Below are 21,362 nucleotides of genomic sequence, written 5' to 3' on the forward strand. Positions count from 1 at the left end.
TGGAAGAAATATGGCGGAAGTATCTAACCTTATTCATCCGATTGAAGCGCCTCTAGTAGTGAATTACAGAACTTTACATGTAAACAACGTGTTCGTTTGATAAGAGCGTATGGTTTATTTTTAAAATTGAAATACATTTCTATTTTGACATTATTTAGGATAATTTAATCATTTCTAACTAAAATAATGGCCAGCGGAGATGATGTTGATGTCGATAATAGCACATTGCAGGTATTCGAAGACTAATCATTTTTACCCACGTGTCACTCAATAATGAGTTCGAATCTCTCAAAATAATTTGATTTTAACTTGGAATAAAATTACTCACAGCTGATATACCTCGACGTCAGGCAAATTAAGATCATCTGTCCTTAGTTGGGAGCATTCTTGTTTTAATAGAATTTTAAAATGGCCGAACTTTATTGCTATGTTGATATTGCGTTAAATTCCAGATACGTATACCGTCATGGCGGCTCATCTCTTATTCCAGCAAACAAAAGAAAAGAAACAGTGGGGACGCACGTTCTAACCTAACCTAACCTATTCTAATAAATTACCATAATTATTACCAACCAAATTATTAGAATAGGTTAGGTTAGGTTAGAACGTGCGTCCCCACTGTTTGCTGGAATCAGAGATGAGCCGCCATGACGGTATACGTATCTGGAGTTTAACCTATTTACTCCAGTAAAATACAATGAATTTAGAATTGATACCTACATAAACAGCTAATAAAGCAAAATGTTTTATAAAATTGTAAAATTATAAAACAATTGTTTATATTATTATATATATTATATATCATGTTATAAAACAATTTTAAATGCTTAATTTTACAAATGTAAAATAGGAAATTACCAAAGAATGTTTTAAATGATTTTTGTCTATTTTTCAAATAAAGGAATATGAAATAGAAGCATTAACTGCCATATATGAAAAAGACTTAATAATTGATGAAGACTCGAAGAATCAATTTAGTATTGTTATAAGAAGTCCGCAACAAGATAAAGATGTCACTCTACAGGTAATATTTGCATTTATTTTTCACTTTAAATTTCATTGTAAATGTAATTTCTAATTTTTCCAGGTAACATTTCCTCCAGATTATCCCAAAATTTCTCCTCCATATTATCAGTTGAGGTAAGTGAAATTACTGTATATATGTATTTTTTAAAATTGTTCAGAGTAAACGTGATACTGATATATCGTGCCCAATTTTGTTATAGGACTGCATCCAGACCAATTGTGGGTACTATCTGGTCAAATTATGTTTGTGACTGGTAGTAGATTAGCCCAGTGGTCTGTACTCTAATGATTAAATAATTTAGTTAATTCTGAACATTTTAGCCCATAAAACACAATACAATGTCCAAAAATATTAACTATTTCTTAGCAACTTTTCAATTAATCTTTAATTATAAACTAAAAAGAGCTTATTTAGAGTTTATAATAAAACACTATTCTAATACAAATGTTGTAGCATAAGAGACAATAACCTGAATATTAGGCATTCATAATGCTTGATGTTCAGATTAAGAGTAATGGTCAAATTTTTGTTATGGTACTACCCCACAAACAACTTTGGAAGTCAGGAAAAATTTCCAATTGACAGTATCTTCTGAGATGAGGACAGTAAGATTGAATGGCATTGCCAAGACACAGCAGGTTCCAATAAAATTCTTTTCTTCTTTGGGTGATTCTCAGATGTGACAACTTAGGTGTGGCAACTGGACTGCAGCTAGATACCCAGGATGGGAACGGGCAGATATTTTTGATTTTTCTCTGCCCATCTGTCTCTCTCTTTGTTTACAGGACTTTTTACATATGATCCAGTTCTGCTATTATTCTGTATTTGGCAATTTATAAGTGAGTAAAATGATACTGACTTTCTCTATTGTCTTATATGAATAAGGAGTGGTCCTTTTAGTCTTCTCATCTAATTTTAGTTCAACTTTACATCAGAGGTGTACTACTTTTAGTCTTAGCTTTTTTGTTTACCAATTTCCATTTTGGAATATATCTTAAATGAAGTTTGTAGACTATGACAATGCTTTATGGTCTCCTTCATGACTGTAAAACACCTACCTATATTCCAACATTAAACATAAAATATGTTTTATTCAAATAATAGCCATGGCTACTATTCAAACTGCATAATTTCTCTACAGTTACTATTTGAAAGTGGCTATTATTCAAATAAAACCAGTAATTATATGACTCCTTTGGTTAAAATTTTGAAATATTTTCTACAAAACTATTATTCATTTTATAGCTTTTAAGGAAAAATTAATTTATGGAATTTTAGTCAGTGTGATTAAAAATTTCTGGAATAATTCTGAAATGTTTGCATTCAATTATAATTGTTTAACGTAATCCAAAGTGCTAATGTTTATAATGGCACAAAATGACTATTTCATGAATGGCATATTTTAACCTCAATTCATTACCTTAGATAATTATTGGCATTACATTCACATAATTATATTTATAAATTACATTAATAAAATATTAAATCATATTGGGAACATTATATTGCAAATATAATTGCTTTCATATCAGTATAATTTACTTTAAATGCTTATGCTTATTATGAATCTATAATAAAACCAATGTATAGTAGAATTCACTTATTGCAATCACTCTGGGAGTCCCTCTATTGATGATTATCACTTGAAAACATTAGGCAGTGTAAATAAATAAGACTGCAATCAATGAGAATTCTAGTTTTATTGATTCTGAAATTAAAGACATATTTAAAACAATTAAAAAATGTGTAACTTTAAGACTTATTAATTACTGTATTTTATGGCATGTAAGACACATCCTTGTTTTTTCACAGAATAATTAAGGGAAAAAGTATTTATTCTATTTAAGCCATCTCTTAAGAAAAAATTGGCACTCAGTGCCCAAATTTTTTCTTTTTACCAAATTCTGATTTAAAAAATAAAATTAGAATACACATTATTTAATCAGGGAAAAAGAAGAGTTTAAGTCATTTACAATTAAAATTTATCATTAAAATATTCTACACAAATACATGCAAAAGCTGCTTAGCTGTAGCAAACAACAATAATTTGTTTAAACAATACATTTTTATTGAAAAGTTGACCTAGGCAGAGGATTATCTGTGCCATACTGAAGCCATTTGGGAAATTCAATAGAATATACGAGGTTACAATTTCACATATAAGGCACAGAACTTTTTTTTTGTGGACAAAAGTTGTATTTTATATGCTGTAAAATATGATAATACTAATTACTGCAGAAAGCAAGAAAACAGCAGTCATCTTTATCAAAAACTAGCATATAAATGAAGTAAGAAATGCCAGTAATTTAAACTACTGTATTGCAAGAAAATAATGATTACAATGATAAACATTTAGAGCACTGGTTAAGACTGATAGCTGACAATGAAAGCATGTTAACTACCACATATTAATAGTATGAAAAGAGCTTAAAAATGCTTAGTTGCCTAAACATATTATTTATTGTAGTTACAATCAAGTCTTTTACAATAAATGAAGTTTTTGAGACGAGCTAATTCTGATACTATTAAACAACTTATAACAACATCCAAGATTACAGTAAGTGGATTCTACTGTTGAAATTTATTTTATTTTATTGTGACAAATCAATTTTTACAAATTATTGATGCACGTATGTTAATTAAAAAAAATAAACTAAACATATAACATAAAGTTGAGCTTATAAAGTTAAATCCAAAATTGTGGTAATTAAAAAATAAAATGTTCATTGTATCATCTTTCAGAATGGTTAGATAAAAAAAAATTAATCTCTCTACAAATATTTTAATATATAATTGGTGATATATTAATTTTTAAAAGTTGGCAGAAGATAAAAAACTTGCTTTTCCTGAAATAAAAAATTAATTATTTTTTAATCAATATTTATAAACATGTTATTATTGCATAAAATCCTAAAAAACAATGTTGTATATTAAAATTAATTTAGTGCTCCTTGGATGAAAAGAGAAGATAAAATAGATTTGTATAATAAATTGGAGAATATTTATTGGTAAGTATTTGAAGTTTTTAATGTTAAAAATTTTAAATTATTAATTAAATTCTAATGCAGGGCTTCTTAAACTTTTTTTATTCACAACCCCATTTATAATTGTGATTTTTTTGCAACCCAAAAAATATAAAATAAAGATATATACAAATTTGCAAAAACAATAATGGTGTACTACCACAGTTCACTCTTGTGTTACCATGGAACAGAGAACTGAATACACTGAAAAGCGACAACACTACACTAGTTCACACTACAGTGTTGCTGAATCGTTCTCTCGCTGCACCAGAAGTGACACAAAGCGCAACTCACAAAACCAACACAAAGCGTGCCATTTTCAAACTCTCACAAATTATTTTCAAATTTTGCATTAAAATCTTGCAACCCCAAGATTTCGCTAAGCGACCCCAAATGGGGTCGCAACCCATAGTTTAAGAAGCCCTGATCTAATGGTATTTCTAAATTTTACATGGATTGTTTCTCAAATCATGAATCACTTTTAATTTTGATATTATTCAAAATAGTTAATGTTTAAATATAATCTTTGATGAAAAAACTAACATTATACATTTAAGATAAAAATCACAGTAAAAATAAATAATTAACAATATTTTTATAAAGCAAATGTTATAATGAAGATTATAAACAATTATTTTACATTAATGAGAGATAAATTATAATACAAGTATTTACTTGTTTATTTCATTTATTGGAGAAATAAATTTTGTATATTTATATAATCACAGATAATTTACATATTGCTTTAAAACTTGATTGGTGATTAGTTTCTTTATTCTTCCTAAGTTTAATCTTGTGTATTAAATAATTATCATTTAAAGAGCATAAGAAGAAAAAATATTCTGAAATTCTTGTATTATTCTCTGTTGTTCATTCAATAGTGTTTAGATATTAGAGTAACATATGCAAAAAAAAAATTATTACACACATAATGGTATTTTAGTTAAAAGAATAATTATTTAAATTAAGATTCATCTTTTTGTATATATTAAATAAAGGAAAGTTTGGCAATTTATTTCTTTCAAAGTGGAATGCTAAGTTTCTAAATTTCATACTGCCATAAAGAAAATATATTCATCAATATATGTAAGCATGCCAATTTTATTCCCTTTCGTCGAGATGGCCTAATGCTCTCACATATGTGAGTGTTGGTTTGCAGAGGCAGAAAAAGACAAGTGTTTACAAAAAAAACCATTTATTTTGTCAATATATGCTTATATCTGCAGGACTGTCTGAAGATATCGAAGTTCAGATCCTTGAGGTTCCTATCTTCTCGGTAGTTGGTAGAGCATGCCCCGGGGCAGTGGTGATTAAATGGTCAGAGTCGGTACTTATACGAAGAATAGCAGTAAGTCGGACTCTTCGTTGGTGACAGAGTAAGATCTCTTAGTTCGTATGGGAGGATCAAACATGCATATAGCACAGGAGGAGTCTAATGGAACAAATGAATGAACTAATGAACAGTTCGAATCCTTGTCCTTTGACACTCGGACTTATATAATTTTTTGTTCTGAATTTCTTTTCCGATTGATCGGGCTTTCCCTTCCTTGCTCCCCGATTGGTCTCTTATCTGTCTCGAGATAGAATTTGAGACCAAGTTAGGTCACAAGAAAGGTCTGCCCAGAGTGGTTTATCTGACACCATCCTCTTGACTCTGATCACAATTCATCAATGATTAAGACACTTGCACTCATATTACATCTTATCGCTTCCTTTTTTCTTATTGAGTTTTAAGTTTTAAACAATTCCCCTCTTTTATTTATTTTTTATTCTAAATATTGTTTTCTCTCTATTCTTTATGAGTGATGATGTCAAAGTCCGGTGTTTTATATTTTTATGTAATAATTCTGTCTCTATATCTTTTAATAGTACATATTACTTTTAATTTAAATAGTAATTCTTCTGATTATAATGCAGTTTTTTTTATAGTAATCTAAATATTTCAATCAGCCAAATATGTGTTAAGTGATTTCATATTTAAATTTAAATATCTTTATGAGTTGTTCAGGTCACATTTCTCAGATGAATCTCGCTACTGAATCAGTAGTGTTCATGGTGGACTGAATTGAGGCAAACCATGCTCTTATTTTATATCAATAAATCTAATTTAAATTCTATTATTTCATTTCTTAACTAAATTTAGATTATTTTACTGAACTGTATAATGTAATCAAGTATGGCAATATTAACAATGCTTAAAAATATATTAAAAACATATAAATGAAAACTTTGTGTTAATTTAATCTATGCAGTTATTAAACTTTATAATAAAATTCTGAGCTTTTTACGTAGGAAAAATAAGTTTTTTAAAAAAATCTCATTTCCTTAGTTTCAAATGTATCAAACAATTTAATTTTTTAGTGAAAATATTGGAGAAAACATTATCCATCGATGGATAGATAAAATTTCTGAAGAAGTGGAAATGATAATTAGCAATGAAGAAAAAACTGAAAGTAAAAAACAGTTAAATAAAAGTAAACTACAACTTCATTCACCATCTAAGCCAAGTATGTATTTAATGTCTTTTCAACTTTGATCACTTCATATTATCTAGCAGGTATTTGCTTAAATCTTTGTTTGTTTGCTTTAAAAAAATAATTAAATTTTGTTATTTCTAATTAATGTCACAATAAAGATGTAAAGTCAAAGCTGAATTCTATAGCCATTGTAGTATCGTAATACTCATTCATTAGATATTATTATGAAGGGATATTGTTGAGATATCAACTAAATAATTTTTACTTCAGTTGAAATCAATGTAGAGAATTTTAATATAATAAGAGCTTGCACAAGTGATGTTTTACTGATGTTTAATAAGACAAGATCAACTGTTCTGTTGACTCGCCTTAGACATTTTCCTCTTGCTTCCAACTCATTTTCTTACATTTCATGACAATATGTCTTGGGATAGAAAGGAAAACTTTATCACCACTGAGAAATTTCTAACATTTTTCAAGAAGAAAACAAAAAAATTCATGCCAACAACCACAACAGTCAGAAGTGCCTCTAAATTTATTAAAATACTGAATCTGTACTTCAGATCTAGCTGTATGAGTTTGTTATAATAAATAGATGTTAATACTAATATCTTCAGTTTAAAAAAAAAAAGCATCATCATCTATAAACAAAGTATTCATCATACTTTCTCTCTTTTTTAAATATGAAATTAAATTAATTATATTTCTTTTAATAGCCATATGTATTAAAGAGCCTAATATATACCATGGGGAACCAATAACAGAAAGAAAAAGCACTTTTCAAGCACACTTGGCAAGAGTTTCTAATGTAGAAGAGGTAAATTTTAAAATTTTAATATAAATTTAATACTTATTGGAAAATTTATTTAAATTAATCCATATTGTTAGTTTGAAAGATCTTTTATTTTTTAAGGCAAAATTTACATTATTGAAATTAAAAGAAAATCGCAAAATTGCATCGGCCACGCATAATATTTATGCTTACAGGTAATGTAAAAGAACACATTTCATTTAAAAAAAATGTTTTTAAAGTTCTTTATTCAAATTATTATTATAAACGAGACATATTCATAAAATATCAGTTTGTTTTTTTTATTAGAAAATCTCGTTTAAAAGTTAATATGTTTTTCATAAATATCTTGTTTTTAGATTCAAAATATATAATCATCATTGTAATATATTTTCTTAAAGTTTACAGAAACCCTTTACATAACATCAAAATATATTTTGTTCATTTTACCAAAATTTACAAAGTAGAGTCATTTAAAATTTTATTTATCAGATTTTAGCAAGAAATATAGAGAAATTATAATATTTGCATGTAAAATATTTTGCAATATTGATATATATTGCAAAATTTTATTAAAGTAACAAATTATCTGTTTTAGCATTTAATGTAAATACTATTAAAATATAAGATTGATGTTAAATTTATACAAACTATTTGCAATATTGTTTGTTTTAAATTTGTGAATATTACATAAATATTCACAAATTTAAAACAAACAATAATAATAATGAATTCAAATTATGGAAAAGTTTTCTTTGATGATGGAGTCAATGATTTTTGTTTTGATCAAACTGAGTTTGAGATTCAGATTCCTGATTTAAATAAATCAAACACGAACAGTCAAATAAAAGTGTATAAAATGTGGGCTGCATTCATTATTATTCGGTAAACCAAAACACACTGTAAATTAAAAAAAAAATTTAGCTCTAACAAAGGCCCTTTTGTTGCCTGGCCTTTACAACTTACATAAACAGTCACAAGTTTTAATCCCCACAAGATGTTAGAAATATTGATTTTTAGAAATCATCAAGGCCTTGGGCCAGATATGAAGCCTTGACGGGCCATATCTGCGCCATAGTTTAATGTTACACAAGCCTTGACAGGCCATATCTGCACCCGTCAAGGCTTGTGTAACATTACACAAGCCTTGATTTAATGTTACACAAGATTTTAATATTCATTTTTTTTTTAGATATTTTTTATAGCATTGAACAGAAGCCATTTGATTTTTTTTTTACTTTATTAATTAATAATCCATTACTATGTCTTATTACATAAATTGAAATATTGTAATTTTCTGCATATAACCAAGTTAATTTTCAAATTTGCTTTTAAATGCAAATAATTTCCTGCATATAAATCATTATTTCAGAAGTATTGTTATAGTTTATATGAATAATTTAAGTAACATTATGTAAGTGTTAACATAAAAAATAAATGTAAAATTGTTACATAATGTTAATTTTGATCATTTTATTTTCAGAATACAAAATACCGAAAATACTTTGATACAAGATTGTGAGGATGATGGAGAAACACATGCAGGATCACGTTTACTTCATCTATTACAGGTTATAAATTCTGTACTTTAACAATAGTTGAATTGTCACAAAATATAGTATCTAGTGTTGAAAACTTTAGATTATAGTTTTTCTCACTTTCATACTTCTTGATGAATGTATTTTATAAATGAAAACATGCAAACATGTAAGGGTCTAGAGTCAGAACTACATAAATCATTTTATTGACTTTTTGTTGATATCCAACAATTAGCCTTTGAAATTGCCAGAATTATATAAGTGTACATTTTCATTTTTCCCAAAGCCCTTTCATTGCAATATTCAAATCATTCTGGATTTAGATTTTTTATTACAGAAACTAGCTGCAAGGACCCGCTTTGCTGTGTTTTTATTTGTTTGTACATTTGTATGTAATATAGTTGTTTTTATATATAAAATACTGTTTTTCTAAGTAATCTAGAATCTAGCTGCAAGGACCCGCTTCGCTGGGCAAAAAGTAACGATAGTGAAGATTAAGATAATTACATTAAAGCCAATCTTACCCGTTTTCACAGAATGCAAGAATTAGGTCCCCCGTTTCCAGACTAATTAGACACCTGGTCCCGATTCTATTTCTGAACGTCTCCTGTTCACGTCCACTCAAATGAACTATTTTCAACGTTTCTGGAAGGTTTACAATCATTCTATAATCGAACCAATATTCGAATTTTATGGTTGAATTCAAATTCGAATATTGTTCGAATTAAATTCGAACAAAACATTCGAAATAGAAAGCCACTTTCAACCACTTTTAGCCTCATATCTCCCGCACCCTTATAGCTATCGAGACGCAACCACCCCTATGCACGAATGGAGACTTGGGCTACTACCACATACAAACACCATTCACGTGCGATGTGTAGTTTTGGCAGAAAAGTGAAATATAGGGACATGCATGTCCATTTATATATATATATATATAGATTTCACAATTCCTTTCTTTTGTACAATTTTCTTAGAATAGTCAAATCTTTCAATTATAGTATTCATCATGTATATTTTAATAAATGTCTTAAATTTAAGGTTCTCTCTATTCAGTATTTTATTCAAATTAATTTCAAAAAGTTTTGTAAATACATAAATTTTTATTTTTAAAAGTATATTTTATTTGCAGAAGTGAAATTTATCTTTCTGATTATATATAGTACGACATAATTCCATACATCAGATAATTGTAAAGATTGTAATATACTATGGTTTTGTAGTCAGATTGATTCAGCTATCACTAAGAACAATTTTAATCTAATCTAACTTTTTAAATCTTCTGAATCTAATCTAACTTAATAATATAATGTTAAGAAAATAATATAATAATTATGCTAATATTTCTTTTATAGAGTATTAAGTCATGTTGATTTAACCTGTTAAACATCTTTGTAGATTTTTCCTTAAAGAAACAAAATCTAGACTGCATTCTTGTCATTACTTGCATTGCACAGGTTATGCATTAATAAATTTAGACAGTTTAACTGAAAACGAACAGTTATTTATCAAGACATTGTCACAATGCCAGGCTGCAACTTTTAATCATTTTTTAAAAATTTATTTCATTTAAAATATATTCTCTCTACCTCAAATTAGTACTGTAGTGTTTTGACCCTGTACATCATATTTTTTCATTAATAGATGACTGGCACAACTCCATTGCTAACTATTTTCAGGGAAAAGTTTTGAATTGAAATTATGCAAACCAGAAGTCAAGTTTAGTTAATTGAGGCCTCTTGCCCCTAAGGTCTCCATATCTGGTCTCATCTTTCATCTAACTAACTCCATTCTCGAGATCAAGGAAAGATGGATAGATGAATGACAGTGGGAATTTGTCTATAATTTTTTCAAATTGCAGTCCACCAGTGGCATAATCAGTACAATCTGGACTCTATTCTAATATCTAAAGTTTTGAAAAGTTAATATTGTGTAAATATAAAGTGATTATTTATTTGAATCAACCTGTATTTCAGTTTGCTGAATTTATTTCAAAGTAAAACATCATTACATGCAGAATGTTAAATATTTTTCAGGAGACCCCAAATACTTAGGCTCCTACTTTAAATAAATTCTGATTGTAAAAATTATGCCACTGCTTTAAGCTTAGTATTTGTTCTATTAGTTTCTTTATTAATATCATGAGTGGAAAATACAAAATTTTAGTTCCTACAAACATATATTATTACTTATTTTATATGGGAGCCAAATTAGAACAAGATTTTGTCTTTGCAGAGTCATTATCTTATATTGAACAGTTATTTCTTACTGCTAAAAATAATGTTAATTGCAGAAATCATTTATAGATATTTTTTCCTATCTAAGCAGTAACAAAGTTGATATTGCATTGTCCACTAATATCAAAGGATAAATTTTTTTTCATTTTAGAATGTTGATAGTTTAGAATTTCTCAGGAATGAATGACTTTGTAGTGTTTATATACACTGGTGGAAATTGAAAGTGTTACACCCACTCAGTTTAGTCGAAGACATATGAAATTGGGGCAAAAGAATCTTTGTTTGAAGGGTACTGAATGATCAAAAATTAAATGAAGTACATACAATGGTATGGAAATTATGGAGATATTTGTTATAAACTAAACACTATAGCAATTTTGCATAAGATGTAAACTGTGTTAGGGAACATGACTTTTTTGGTCCACAGGTTGTTGATAACCAGCTATGCCATATTGACAAATGAGAACTCCATACACCCAAATGTCTGACTTTGAAAGAGGTCAGATAATTGGCATTTCAGAAATGGGAGCATCATATCATGAAATTGCCCAAAAGACTGACCATACTGCAATGACAGTACAAAGAGTGGTCACAAGGTGGATACAGGAAGGGTCCAGTACTCGCAGACCTGGCACAGGTCCACACAGAAGGACGACACCACATGAAGACCACCATATTGTGCAGATGGCAGTTGCCGACAGATGGGCAATGGCAGCACAGATCCAAGCAGTACTTACTGCCAGAGTCACCCCACAGACAATTGTAAACCGATTGCTTGATGCTGGACTGAGATCTCGGACCCCCATGCAATGTGTTCCCTTAACCAGATTTCATCGCCAACAACAGCATAGACAGCTAACATAGTGTGCTGCTAGATGTAATTGGACACATGAATGGTGTACAGTTGTGTTTAGTGATGAATCCCGATTCTGTTTAGGCCAATGTGATAGTCAGCAACATGTTCGCCAGTGTGTTAGAGAAAGAACCCACCCTGCTGTAATTTCAGAGTGTTACTCAGGTTCAACTCCTGGTGTCATGGTTTGGGAGGCAATCAGTTACAAGAGCAGGAGCGAGTTAGTGGTTGTTGAAGGCACAATGACCGTCCGCCAGTATGTAGGCAGGGTGATCCATCCAGTAGTCATACCTTTCATGAACACCATCCAAAATCGTATCTTCCAATAAGATAATGCCCGTCCTCATGCTGCTGCCATCACAAAACAGGCCTTGCAAAGTGTCGCAATCGTGGATTGGCCCGCCCAGTCTCCAGATTTATCCCCTATAGAGCATGTCTGGAATGCCATGGATAGACAGATTACATCTCATAGCAATCTAGCACACACTGTACAACAACTGACTGCACAAGTTGTGCAGGCATAGAGAGACATACACCAAGACATTCAAGCACTTATTGATTCAATGCCTGCAAGGAACCAAGAGTGTATCCATGCTCAAGGTGGGCATACCACTTACTGAAACATGTACCAAACAGCAATAAAACCTTGCTTAATTCATTTCATTTTGTGATCATTTCTTCTGGGTATGCCCCTGTACATGTTTACCAAGTTTCATAAATTTCCACCAATTCCATCTGGGTGTAACACTTCAATTTCCACCAGTTATTTATTATGGTGTAGGTAATTGTTAATTTTTCTAGACTCATATGTGTATAAAAACAAAGAAGTAAAGATGTTGCAATTCAAAATAAAGAAGTTGCTAAGTCAAACTTGCAAAGAGATTTGAGCGAATATATAATATGATATATATTAACTGTGACTTTTTAACAAGGAAATTGGGAAATGACATTTGCAGTCGGTGTCCAAGCAGCTCCACAATGAAAATAGATATAAAACTGCATTGATTGAGTTCCTCAATGTTAGCATTGAAGCACATTACATTATCCAACACATAAAGGAAGAGTTATACAGTAAGTACTGTCAGATGTGTGCAAAAAGGATTCCATTGCCTTTGAATATTTTCTAAAATAGTAAGATATATTCTAAGGGAACTGATATGGCTTATTCAATAATCATATAAATCATTTAAATCATAAATATTAAGAGAAAATACTAAATGTAGATATTTCTACAACTGAACAAATATTACTAACTCATTTCAAAGTTTTCTCATTTCGGTTTTGTCTAGTATTAGTCCTTAATATGAAACTAAATAGGTGATGATGTCACCAAATACGAAACCTAATGTCAATAAAGTTTGACATCAACTCAAAGACTTTCCATCAGCAGTAAATAGAAGGGTGTATGAGTCATAAAATCTTCGGTATTTCCTCTGTGGCTAACCTATCTCCATTCTAGCGTATCTCTTATAAAACCAAACATCTTGTTTGGGATTTTAAAATAAAAAAATAAACTTCGGATTTCAATGTTGTTACCAAAATAAAAATTATCATAAATCAAAAGTTTTTTTACATTTTTTTAATAAAATTAATATGAATTAAGTTAACTATTATATTTAATATTTAAAATATTTCAAAGAATTTGATTCTTAAGAAAGAACTGTGTAAGATAATAGTTGAGATTAAAACTGTTTTAAATTTAATAATTTAAAAATGTTAGTAGTAAAAATTACATGGGCCTACTAAATAACTATTTTAGAAAATTTGATCCAAAAATTTTAAAGTTTTTCCTTTATTTCTGAATCTTGCAATTCCTTTTATCTGTCAAAAATATGCGTGTATTCATAATGATCTATAGCTGNCAACAATGGAATTGTTAAGAGAAAGTGACATGCAAGACGCAGATGCAGTTTTTTTCGTTTTTGTGGTAAATCGAACATATTTTTAGACCCATCTAAAAATTCTCTAATTCGTCTGGAAACAAGGGGACCCAATTCTTGCATTCTGTGAAAATGGGTAAGGTTGACTGTAACATAATAATCTTTATCTTAGTTATCGTTACTTTTGCCCGAGCAACGCCGGGCCCACCTGCTAGTGTTTTTATATTTTCTTTTACTTATATATATAGTGGAACCTCGGTATACAACCTTAATCTATTCCTGATGTTTGGACTTATACCAAATCAACTTTTCCCATAAGAAGTAATGTAAAAATGATTAATCTGTTCTCATGTAAAAAAGATGGCTGGCTTTAACCCCTTTCGCAACGTTAGCAGATTTAATAATGTCTTTATTTTTCACTATTGTTGATATTGACGTTCTCGGAATACAGTATACAACAGTTAAATCTTGAACACGCATGCCACCTTCATATTTCTCAACGATCTCTTTTTTCAGTTCCATTGTGATTCTAGTCATTTTTTTTTTTAGTTTTCTGTTGCTTTTCATTTGGCCCTTTTGCAATACAGGATTAATAAAAATAATAAAATTTTACTTACAAATTAAAATCAGAAGAAATTTAACAAAGTTATAAACCGTGGCACCGCGAACGTCTAATCTGGTCTAGTACACCAATAGTACTACTTGTTCATAGCTGGAGCGTATAATTGAATTAAGTCGCATACTGAGCAAAATTTGTTTTGTCCAAACAGGACATATTCTGAATTGGACATATTCTAAAGCAGATGTATACTGAGGTACCACTGTATAAGTAAATTTTCTAGAAGATAAATACAATAGGCAATTTGAATGTGAAAAAATTTAATTACAAGAATAATTTTCGCGTAGATGTTTTCTGTAAAAACTTTTTGCATAACTGAGACTTATACTAAAATTTGTTGATAAACTATTCAGAAATTTTTTTCAATTTTTGTTTTATTTGGAATTTAAACATAGAGAAATGACTAAATGCAAATTTATATTTTTGGAAAGACATTCACAGACATTGCATGTAGTAATATGAATAAATTGAAAAGTCTGATAATTGAAAGCAAAAACCAGTGTAATCAAATTGTAAAAAAATTTTCAGAATTCAGTTGTCATTTGTTTTTGATAATTTAAATAAGAAAAACATGTTAGATTTTCTAAGATAAATCTCTGTTCTAACATAGTTGCAAGCATATCTTGTCCAGTCTTTTATTAATGCAGAATATAATATTTCCATTCATTTAATTTTTCATATTCATAGATTTTGGATGTTAAAAATGTGATAGTTGTAGTATCAAGATGGTATGGTGGTATACATCTGGGACCTGAGAGATTTAAGCATATCAATAATGTTGCCAGAGATCTTCTACAACAACATAATTTTATACTGCAACAGGTAATTTATAGATATTCCAAAATTTTAATATATTATTAACGTAATAAACAAATTTTATTTTTTCAGAAACAAGAGAAATGAGTTTTGTAAAAAGTTTAATAAAAGACAAACTAATTTTAAATTTTTATCTTTACCTTTATTTAAAAATGAATCTATGCAGCTTAAAAATACACAAATTATACTTTGTTTAGAGGATATAAAACAAACACACACACCTGAAAATTTTTACTCTGATCATCTTATTTATCACACATGGTTCTTAAACTAAACATTTAATCAAAAACTAAAGCAGTAGGCAAAGTTGTACCACATGGTCCTTCAAAATGAAAACTGCAAAAATTATTTTTAACATTAAAGTAGGAAAAAATTATAATTTATTTTATGTTTAAAAATACCTTACCCAAAGTTACTTGTCTCTAGGGTAGTTTCTAGATTGAATTCAGCAACAGGTATTCCTCTTTTGGCTACTGTAGGAGCAAACATTGCAGCAGGATAGACAACAGAGGATGTTCCAATCTACAAATTTTACAGTATTAAAAAATCAAACAAAATACAATTCAATTGATTTAAAGTGTGTATATTATAATTACCACAAGACATAAATCACATTCTTCTAATTCTCTCTGAGCAGCAGCAAGAACATCTGGTTCCAGAGATTCGCCAAACCAAACAACGTGTGGTCGCATCAATCCATCACATTTCGAACATCTAACCATTTTTCCATTAAATTTGAGTTTAATACTTATGTTAATTAAATAAACTCAGAATATTTCTATTAAAAGTTACCTAACCTTGGAAGAAGTTCTTCTGGTATTCGGGCATCTTTAGTGTCTGGATCTGGAGCTCTGATAAAATAGAATATTTATAAATGAAATATCATCTAAAACTGTGCAACAAATTTAATAAAGTGGAAAATCACATTCAGAAAAAGAAATTGAAAATAATGTAATATATCAAAAATAAATTTAGCTATTTTAAATACTGAAATAAAGCATAATGTATTACATACAGTAGAGCATCGATTATCCGACTCAAATTGGGGACTGGGGTTGATCGGATAACTGAAAAAACGGATAACCGAAAAATATGAAAAAATACATTATTAGTATAGTATATTAGTATATCCCATGTAATTAGTATATTAGTATATTAGTATATCGCTATTAACCTACTTCGCGTTGAATTTTCATCGATGTTAAGCCTAACAAAAATTTTTTAAAATAATAATCATCGCTATTGTATCGTTAAAAATTAGAAAGTTAAGCCTCATTTAAATCCTGGCTCCCTTTCATGGTCGAGCTAGTGTTGCCAGCTAAAACACGTAAATATAATATTAAAGTAGCCAAGACATAGCCAAATATTGTAGCGCCACATCACTAGTGGACATTTGAATTTGCCAACTAGAACGGTCGGTTAACTGGTGTGACAGTTGATCGGGGGTCGGATAATCAATGCCCTACTGTATATACATTTCACTGTTATGAAAAATTATGAAAGTCCTGACTGCAGAAAGAAGGGATTTAGATTCAAATCTTGTCTTTTGCTGACATATAATGATTAAATCTTAACAAGTGTGGGACACTGAAAGGGAGTAAATCAATGTCAAAGACATTGATTTACTCCCTTTCAAGGTAGAGGAAAAATAATAAAAGTTGGTACTCTCTTCCACAAAACATTACAGCAGACCTTCCAAATATAATGCAGAATGAAGATTGCTTAATGCTATCATCTAATACAATCAGTCACATGTTGATGGATCAGATCCTCTTTGTCACAGTAACTATCAAACCTGGAAGAAATAAGGAATCGGGTCTTCTCCTCTGTCAGAAGGGAGATGAAAATTAAAAGAAAAATTGTGTTTTCACTCTGTATCACAAGATAGAATACTTAATAAATTCAAAAATAAATTCTAATCTCACAATCTTTAAAATGATAGACTTCTCTAACACTCTAGCATGTACTATAATTCCTTTCTTTCCATCCAGATAAAAATGGCAGAAGGGTTCAGCAAGTGGATGTGTTACCGACTACACAAAGAATATGAGATTGGAATTGACAGGTGGGGCACCTCTATATCTCCATGGGCATCCTCCCAAAGAACAATTGTAAGGACCTGAATTGACAGGAATGCAACGGTAATGAAATGGGAAGGTAAGGAAGAAACTCCCAAAGGTTTGACATAATATATATATTATAGCCCTGGCAACTAGGGGTCAATTGAAAAAAGGGGAAGAAGGAGATCATGACCAACTAGAACATCCAATTGCAGATGTGAAACCTTTAAAATTCCTGAAACTCAAGGCTGAAAGCTTTTTTCCACCAAGACAGTCTAACTTTTAATTGAGTGATACGTGTGAGACTAATTCCTTCTATTATTGTATTAGTACAGAACACTGATCTGCCAATAAGTGAACCCTGGGAACATCCTTGTATTCCCAGTCCATCACTGTCATCAGACTCACTGTGTATCCTGTTGAGTTAGTTTTTAAGAAAAAGGAAATCTCCCAAACTTTTGTAAAATGTCTTTTGCATTCTAGTAAACAGGTGTTAATTGTAAACAGAGTTCTTATCTAGGTATCTAACATCACCATTCACATACACAGATCACACTTTCTCATCATCCTGAATGACACCACCTCCTCCTTATATAGGTGTGTGTGGACCACAACAAAGACCAGGTCAGTGATAAGATGTCACGGAGTTCTCATACAAGTAAAAATTTATATGAAGTTTACAACAAACATTTTAAAACAATTTTTATATATACAAATATACTGAATATTTCCTAAAATATCAAAATTACAGTGAACATTCTAAACTAAGATGGGATTATTTTGTATTTTATGCTGTAAGATAATTTTATAATTTTTTAGTAATAAAAGTTGATGTAAAGTGAATAAGTTAAGTGAATATTAAATGTAAATTAATGACCATAGCATTAATTTCCAATTAACAGTATACTCTGATTTTACCAAAATATATTCTATTCAAATCAAATCAAAAATATTAAAGTGAACAAGACCAGATTATTTCTCACCCTTTGCCTTCAAGAGCTGGACAAATAGGGCTGTCTTTGTTTTCTGTAACATCACCACATTTGGTGCATCGAATTTTAAAGAGTGTACCTGTTGAAAGAAAATCAAGATTAGTTTTTGATCAGCAATTGCATGCTAATGTAAATTAAAATCTAAATAAAAATTTATGTTGGGGAAAAATTTTTTTTTTGAACTGAATGAATCTTTCTTATTTTAAAATTTTGTTTTATATAAATAAAATAATCTTTTAATTAAAATTTACTTAAAAATAATCCAAAATGAAATATGCAAATAATATAAGCAAGAATATAAGAATATAATCATTATCTTCATTTGCATTAATAAATTATTTATCATTACTTTTTCTAAGAACATGTTCATACTTATTAAATTTACTTTCATATCTATATTTAACAAATAGAATACAATTTTTTCTTTTAATCATAAAATGCTTGCATCTTTTGAAATCTGATTAATAAATCTTCTAACATTGCAAGAGTAAATCCATCAAACTACACATTTTTTTTTTTTTTTTTGTTTTTAAAATTTGATTGATTTTTAATTGATTGATAATACAGTTTCTGATGTAAATTTACAAAATTTATCTAATGAAGAAATTTTACAATTATATAGATTGTTATCTGAGAGAGACATGGAACATTTTGCTTCCGATTCGTTTTAAAATTTATCCCCACTTAACTATTTAACCCTTGGAGAAAGTAAGAAATAAATGATTATTTATATAGATTATTAGTATAGCGAATCCAGAAATCATTAATTTAATAGAAGGCACAGAAAGGAAACAACATGCCTTACAAAATTTTTTAATAACTGAGGAACCTGACTTTATTTTATTCGTTTTATTTGATTTATCCAAGTAAAGCTAATAAATACACATTACAGAAGTTATTAATTTTTAACTCTAAGATATTTAATAGAACTTATTCCACTCAGTATTAGATTGGCTACAAATTTTGATCTGGGTAAAATATATATATATATATATATATATATGAAACTATATTTGGTATATATGTATATGTATTTATATATGGGCTTATATTATGGGAATGGTTGTCAAGCAAATGGCCCACCAAAAAATATGGAATTTTCCAGTGGGCCAGTCCACCATTGTTTCAGAGTTATATAAAACTGTGCATAGTAAAAATACATTAAAAAATTATTTAAAAATTTAATTATACCAATATCATCATTATTGAGTAGTAGTTTTTATTATATTAATTAACAAAATTATAAATTTTTAAAGATATAATTTTAATCTACACTAGAGGTGATCAAACAGTCAATCACTAAGTACAGTACATACAATTGAATGAATACTTAGTATCTTGTAATGACAAAGCAATGCACATACGCTGATTTATTCACATATGATTATAGCTTGCAAAGATTAATGGTTATTGATAGTGATTAATATAATTGTTCAGAGTGCATGCATACAAGCATATTATGTGGATTTAATGTATTTACAATGAATACTGCAAAGTGTAAAATATAGGATAGTTTTATACATGAATATGTATATTTATGTACATGAGAACATAAATTTAATGAGATACAAGTGTAGGCAGTATTTTAAATGTTTATATGCTAAGAAAACGATGAACATTTAAAATACTGTCTGCACTTATGCCTAACGAACAATGAACTTATTGCTAGATATCATATTCAAACATTAACCTTGTAATAAAAAAAATTAAGTGAAAAATTACTTGTGATGTGTAATTTGTTATAATTTTAATAGATTAATTTTTAATAAATGAAAGAATTTAAAATTTCCAATATATTCTTCCTTTGTTTATTTGCCTAGTTATTATATTATGTATTATTGTAGATCATGAAATGAGATATTTGAGGGGAGCATGTGATGAGATGAGAAATGAATTATCATAGAAAAATTTGTTGTGAAAAAGAAAATGTCATATAAAAGATCAGCAAGTATAGTTCATGGTCACTTGGCCACTTTGAGGGAATGAATGAAGAGGAATTATTGAAAAAAGTATACTATAGAAAAGAGGAAGAGAAGCAAAACAGGGACAACCAAGGAAATCATAGTTGAAGCAAGTGGATGAGCATTTGAATGAATGATAGATTATGAGCATGAGAAATGTAAGAAAGTCTTCTAGAAGAAAGATGAAAGTGACAGAAGCAAAAGAAGTATGCAGAGACAAGTGTGTCTGGAGGAATCTGGTAAATGGATGAATCTATTTATGTACTTGCTTGCTGCCCACTTCAACAAATTAGTGTGATAATGTATTTAGATCATGAAAAATTTTCTGTATCTGGAGTAGCTTACAAAGTCTGAATCTACACTATTGGCATAAAAATGATTAAAATGTTTGTACATCTTAGAAATTTTATTTCAGAAAAATTATATTACAAGTAAAATTCTACTTACCATGTAATTCTATCAGATTTTTTGTTCCTGCAGCCTTATGCAATTCATCTATGTTCTGAGTGATTACAACTAGTTTTTTCCCTTCAGAAGCTAATTTCTTTTCAGCTTCGGCTAATGCCTTATGTGCCTATTTAAATTCATAACATGGCAATTAAACTTTTTCTAAAAATAAACCGATTCATAAAATCTTACAATTATAGTATATCCAAATCATTAACTAAAAGACAAATTACAGAAAATCACAAAATCATTATTGTTATTTAGTACTGTAATAAAAGTCCTTGATAACAAGTATTCAAAAACATTGCTAGTTTTAAAATTATTCACAAATTCTCCATACAAAAAAAAAATTTATAATTCAATTTAATCATTCATTACACAAACAGATAATTGCAGTACAAAATGATTATCTACATATTTCTGAATAACTTTATTATTATAATTAAATTTCTTAATAAATCTAAAAGCCCAAACAAAAATCAGATTAAAATTAAAGCTGCTTGCTTTAGGAAACAAAACATTTATTTTGAAATGTTTTGTTTCCTAAAGATGTTCCTAAAGATGTTGCTGAAGATTATGAATATTTCAAAACAAATTGTTTTGGTTTCCAATGCAAGCAATTTTGTTTTTCAATTTATT

General features: G+C 28.9%; 2 protein-coding genes across 4 annotated transcripts in view; one reads left to right on the top strand and one right to left on the bottom strand.

Moving 5' to 3' along the window:
* On the top strand, positions 1–18,333 carry LOC111620438 (protein IMPACT-like). Of its 2 annotated transcripts, none has more exons than XM_023362361.1 (10): positions 1–79; positions 902–1,024; positions 1,088–1,140; positions 3,973–4,035; positions 6,412–6,557; positions 7,244–7,344; positions 7,441–7,514; positions 8,801–8,888; positions 15,135–15,269; positions 17,255–18,333. In XM_023362361.1, the coding sequence occupies exons 1-10, from the start codon at positions 11–13 to the stop codon at positions 17,384–17,386; spliced, it is 984 nt and encodes a 327-aa protein (XP_023218129.1). In that variant the 5' UTR covers positions 1–10; the 3' UTR covers positions 17,387–18,333. The 2 variants fall into 2 exon arrangements, with proteins under 2 accessions (XP_023218129.1, XP_023218130.1); XM_023362362.1 differs by having other exon boundaries at positions 20–231; positions 17,255–18,321.
* The window catches only part of LOC111620439 (NAD-dependent protein deacylase sirtuin-5, mitochondrial-like), a 16,436-nt gene continuing 10,457 nt past the window's right edge, over positions 15,384–21,362 (bottom strand). For both annotated transcript variants that reach the window (XM_023362363.1, XM_023362364.1), the window contains exons 4-9: positions 20,724–20,850; positions 18,307–18,394; positions 16,061–16,114; positions 15,860–15,977; positions 15,670–15,785; positions 15,384–15,599 (exon numbers count right to left, since the gene is read on the bottom strand). In XM_023362363.1, the coding sequence (XP_023218131.1) occupies positions 15,542–15,599; positions 15,670–15,785; positions 15,860–15,977; positions 16,061–16,114; positions 18,307–18,394; positions 20,724–20,850 (561 nt within the window). In that variant the 3' untranslated portion in view covers positions 15,384–15,541. The remainder of the gene's footprint in view (positions 15,600–15,669; positions 15,786–15,859; positions 15,978–16,060; positions 16,115–18,306; positions 18,395–20,723; positions 20,851–21,362) is intronic.

The sequence above is a fragment of the Centruroides sculpturatus genome, unplaced genomic scaffold, assembly GCF_000671375.1.
Source record: "Centruroides sculpturatus isolate CEXI.00-Female unplaced genomic scaffold, Cexi_2.0 scaffold143, whole genome shotgun sequence".
Classification (NCBI taxonomy): Eukaryota; Metazoa; Arthropoda; class Arachnida; order Scorpiones; family Buthidae; genus Centruroides; species Centruroides sculpturatus.

Coding starts and splice junctions, on each gene's coding strand:
- LOC111620438 (XM_023362361.1), top strand. CDS start 11: ATGGCGGAAGTATCTAACCTTATTCATCCGATTGAAGCGCCTCTAGTA. Junction 7,345..7,440: donor GAGTTTCTAATGTAGAAGAG/GTAAATTTTAAA, acceptor TTATTTTTTAAG/GCAAAATTTACATTATTGAA. Junction 7,515..8,800: donor CATAATATTTATGCTTACAG/GTAATGTAAAAG, acceptor TTTTATTTTCAG/AATACAAAATACCGAAAATA.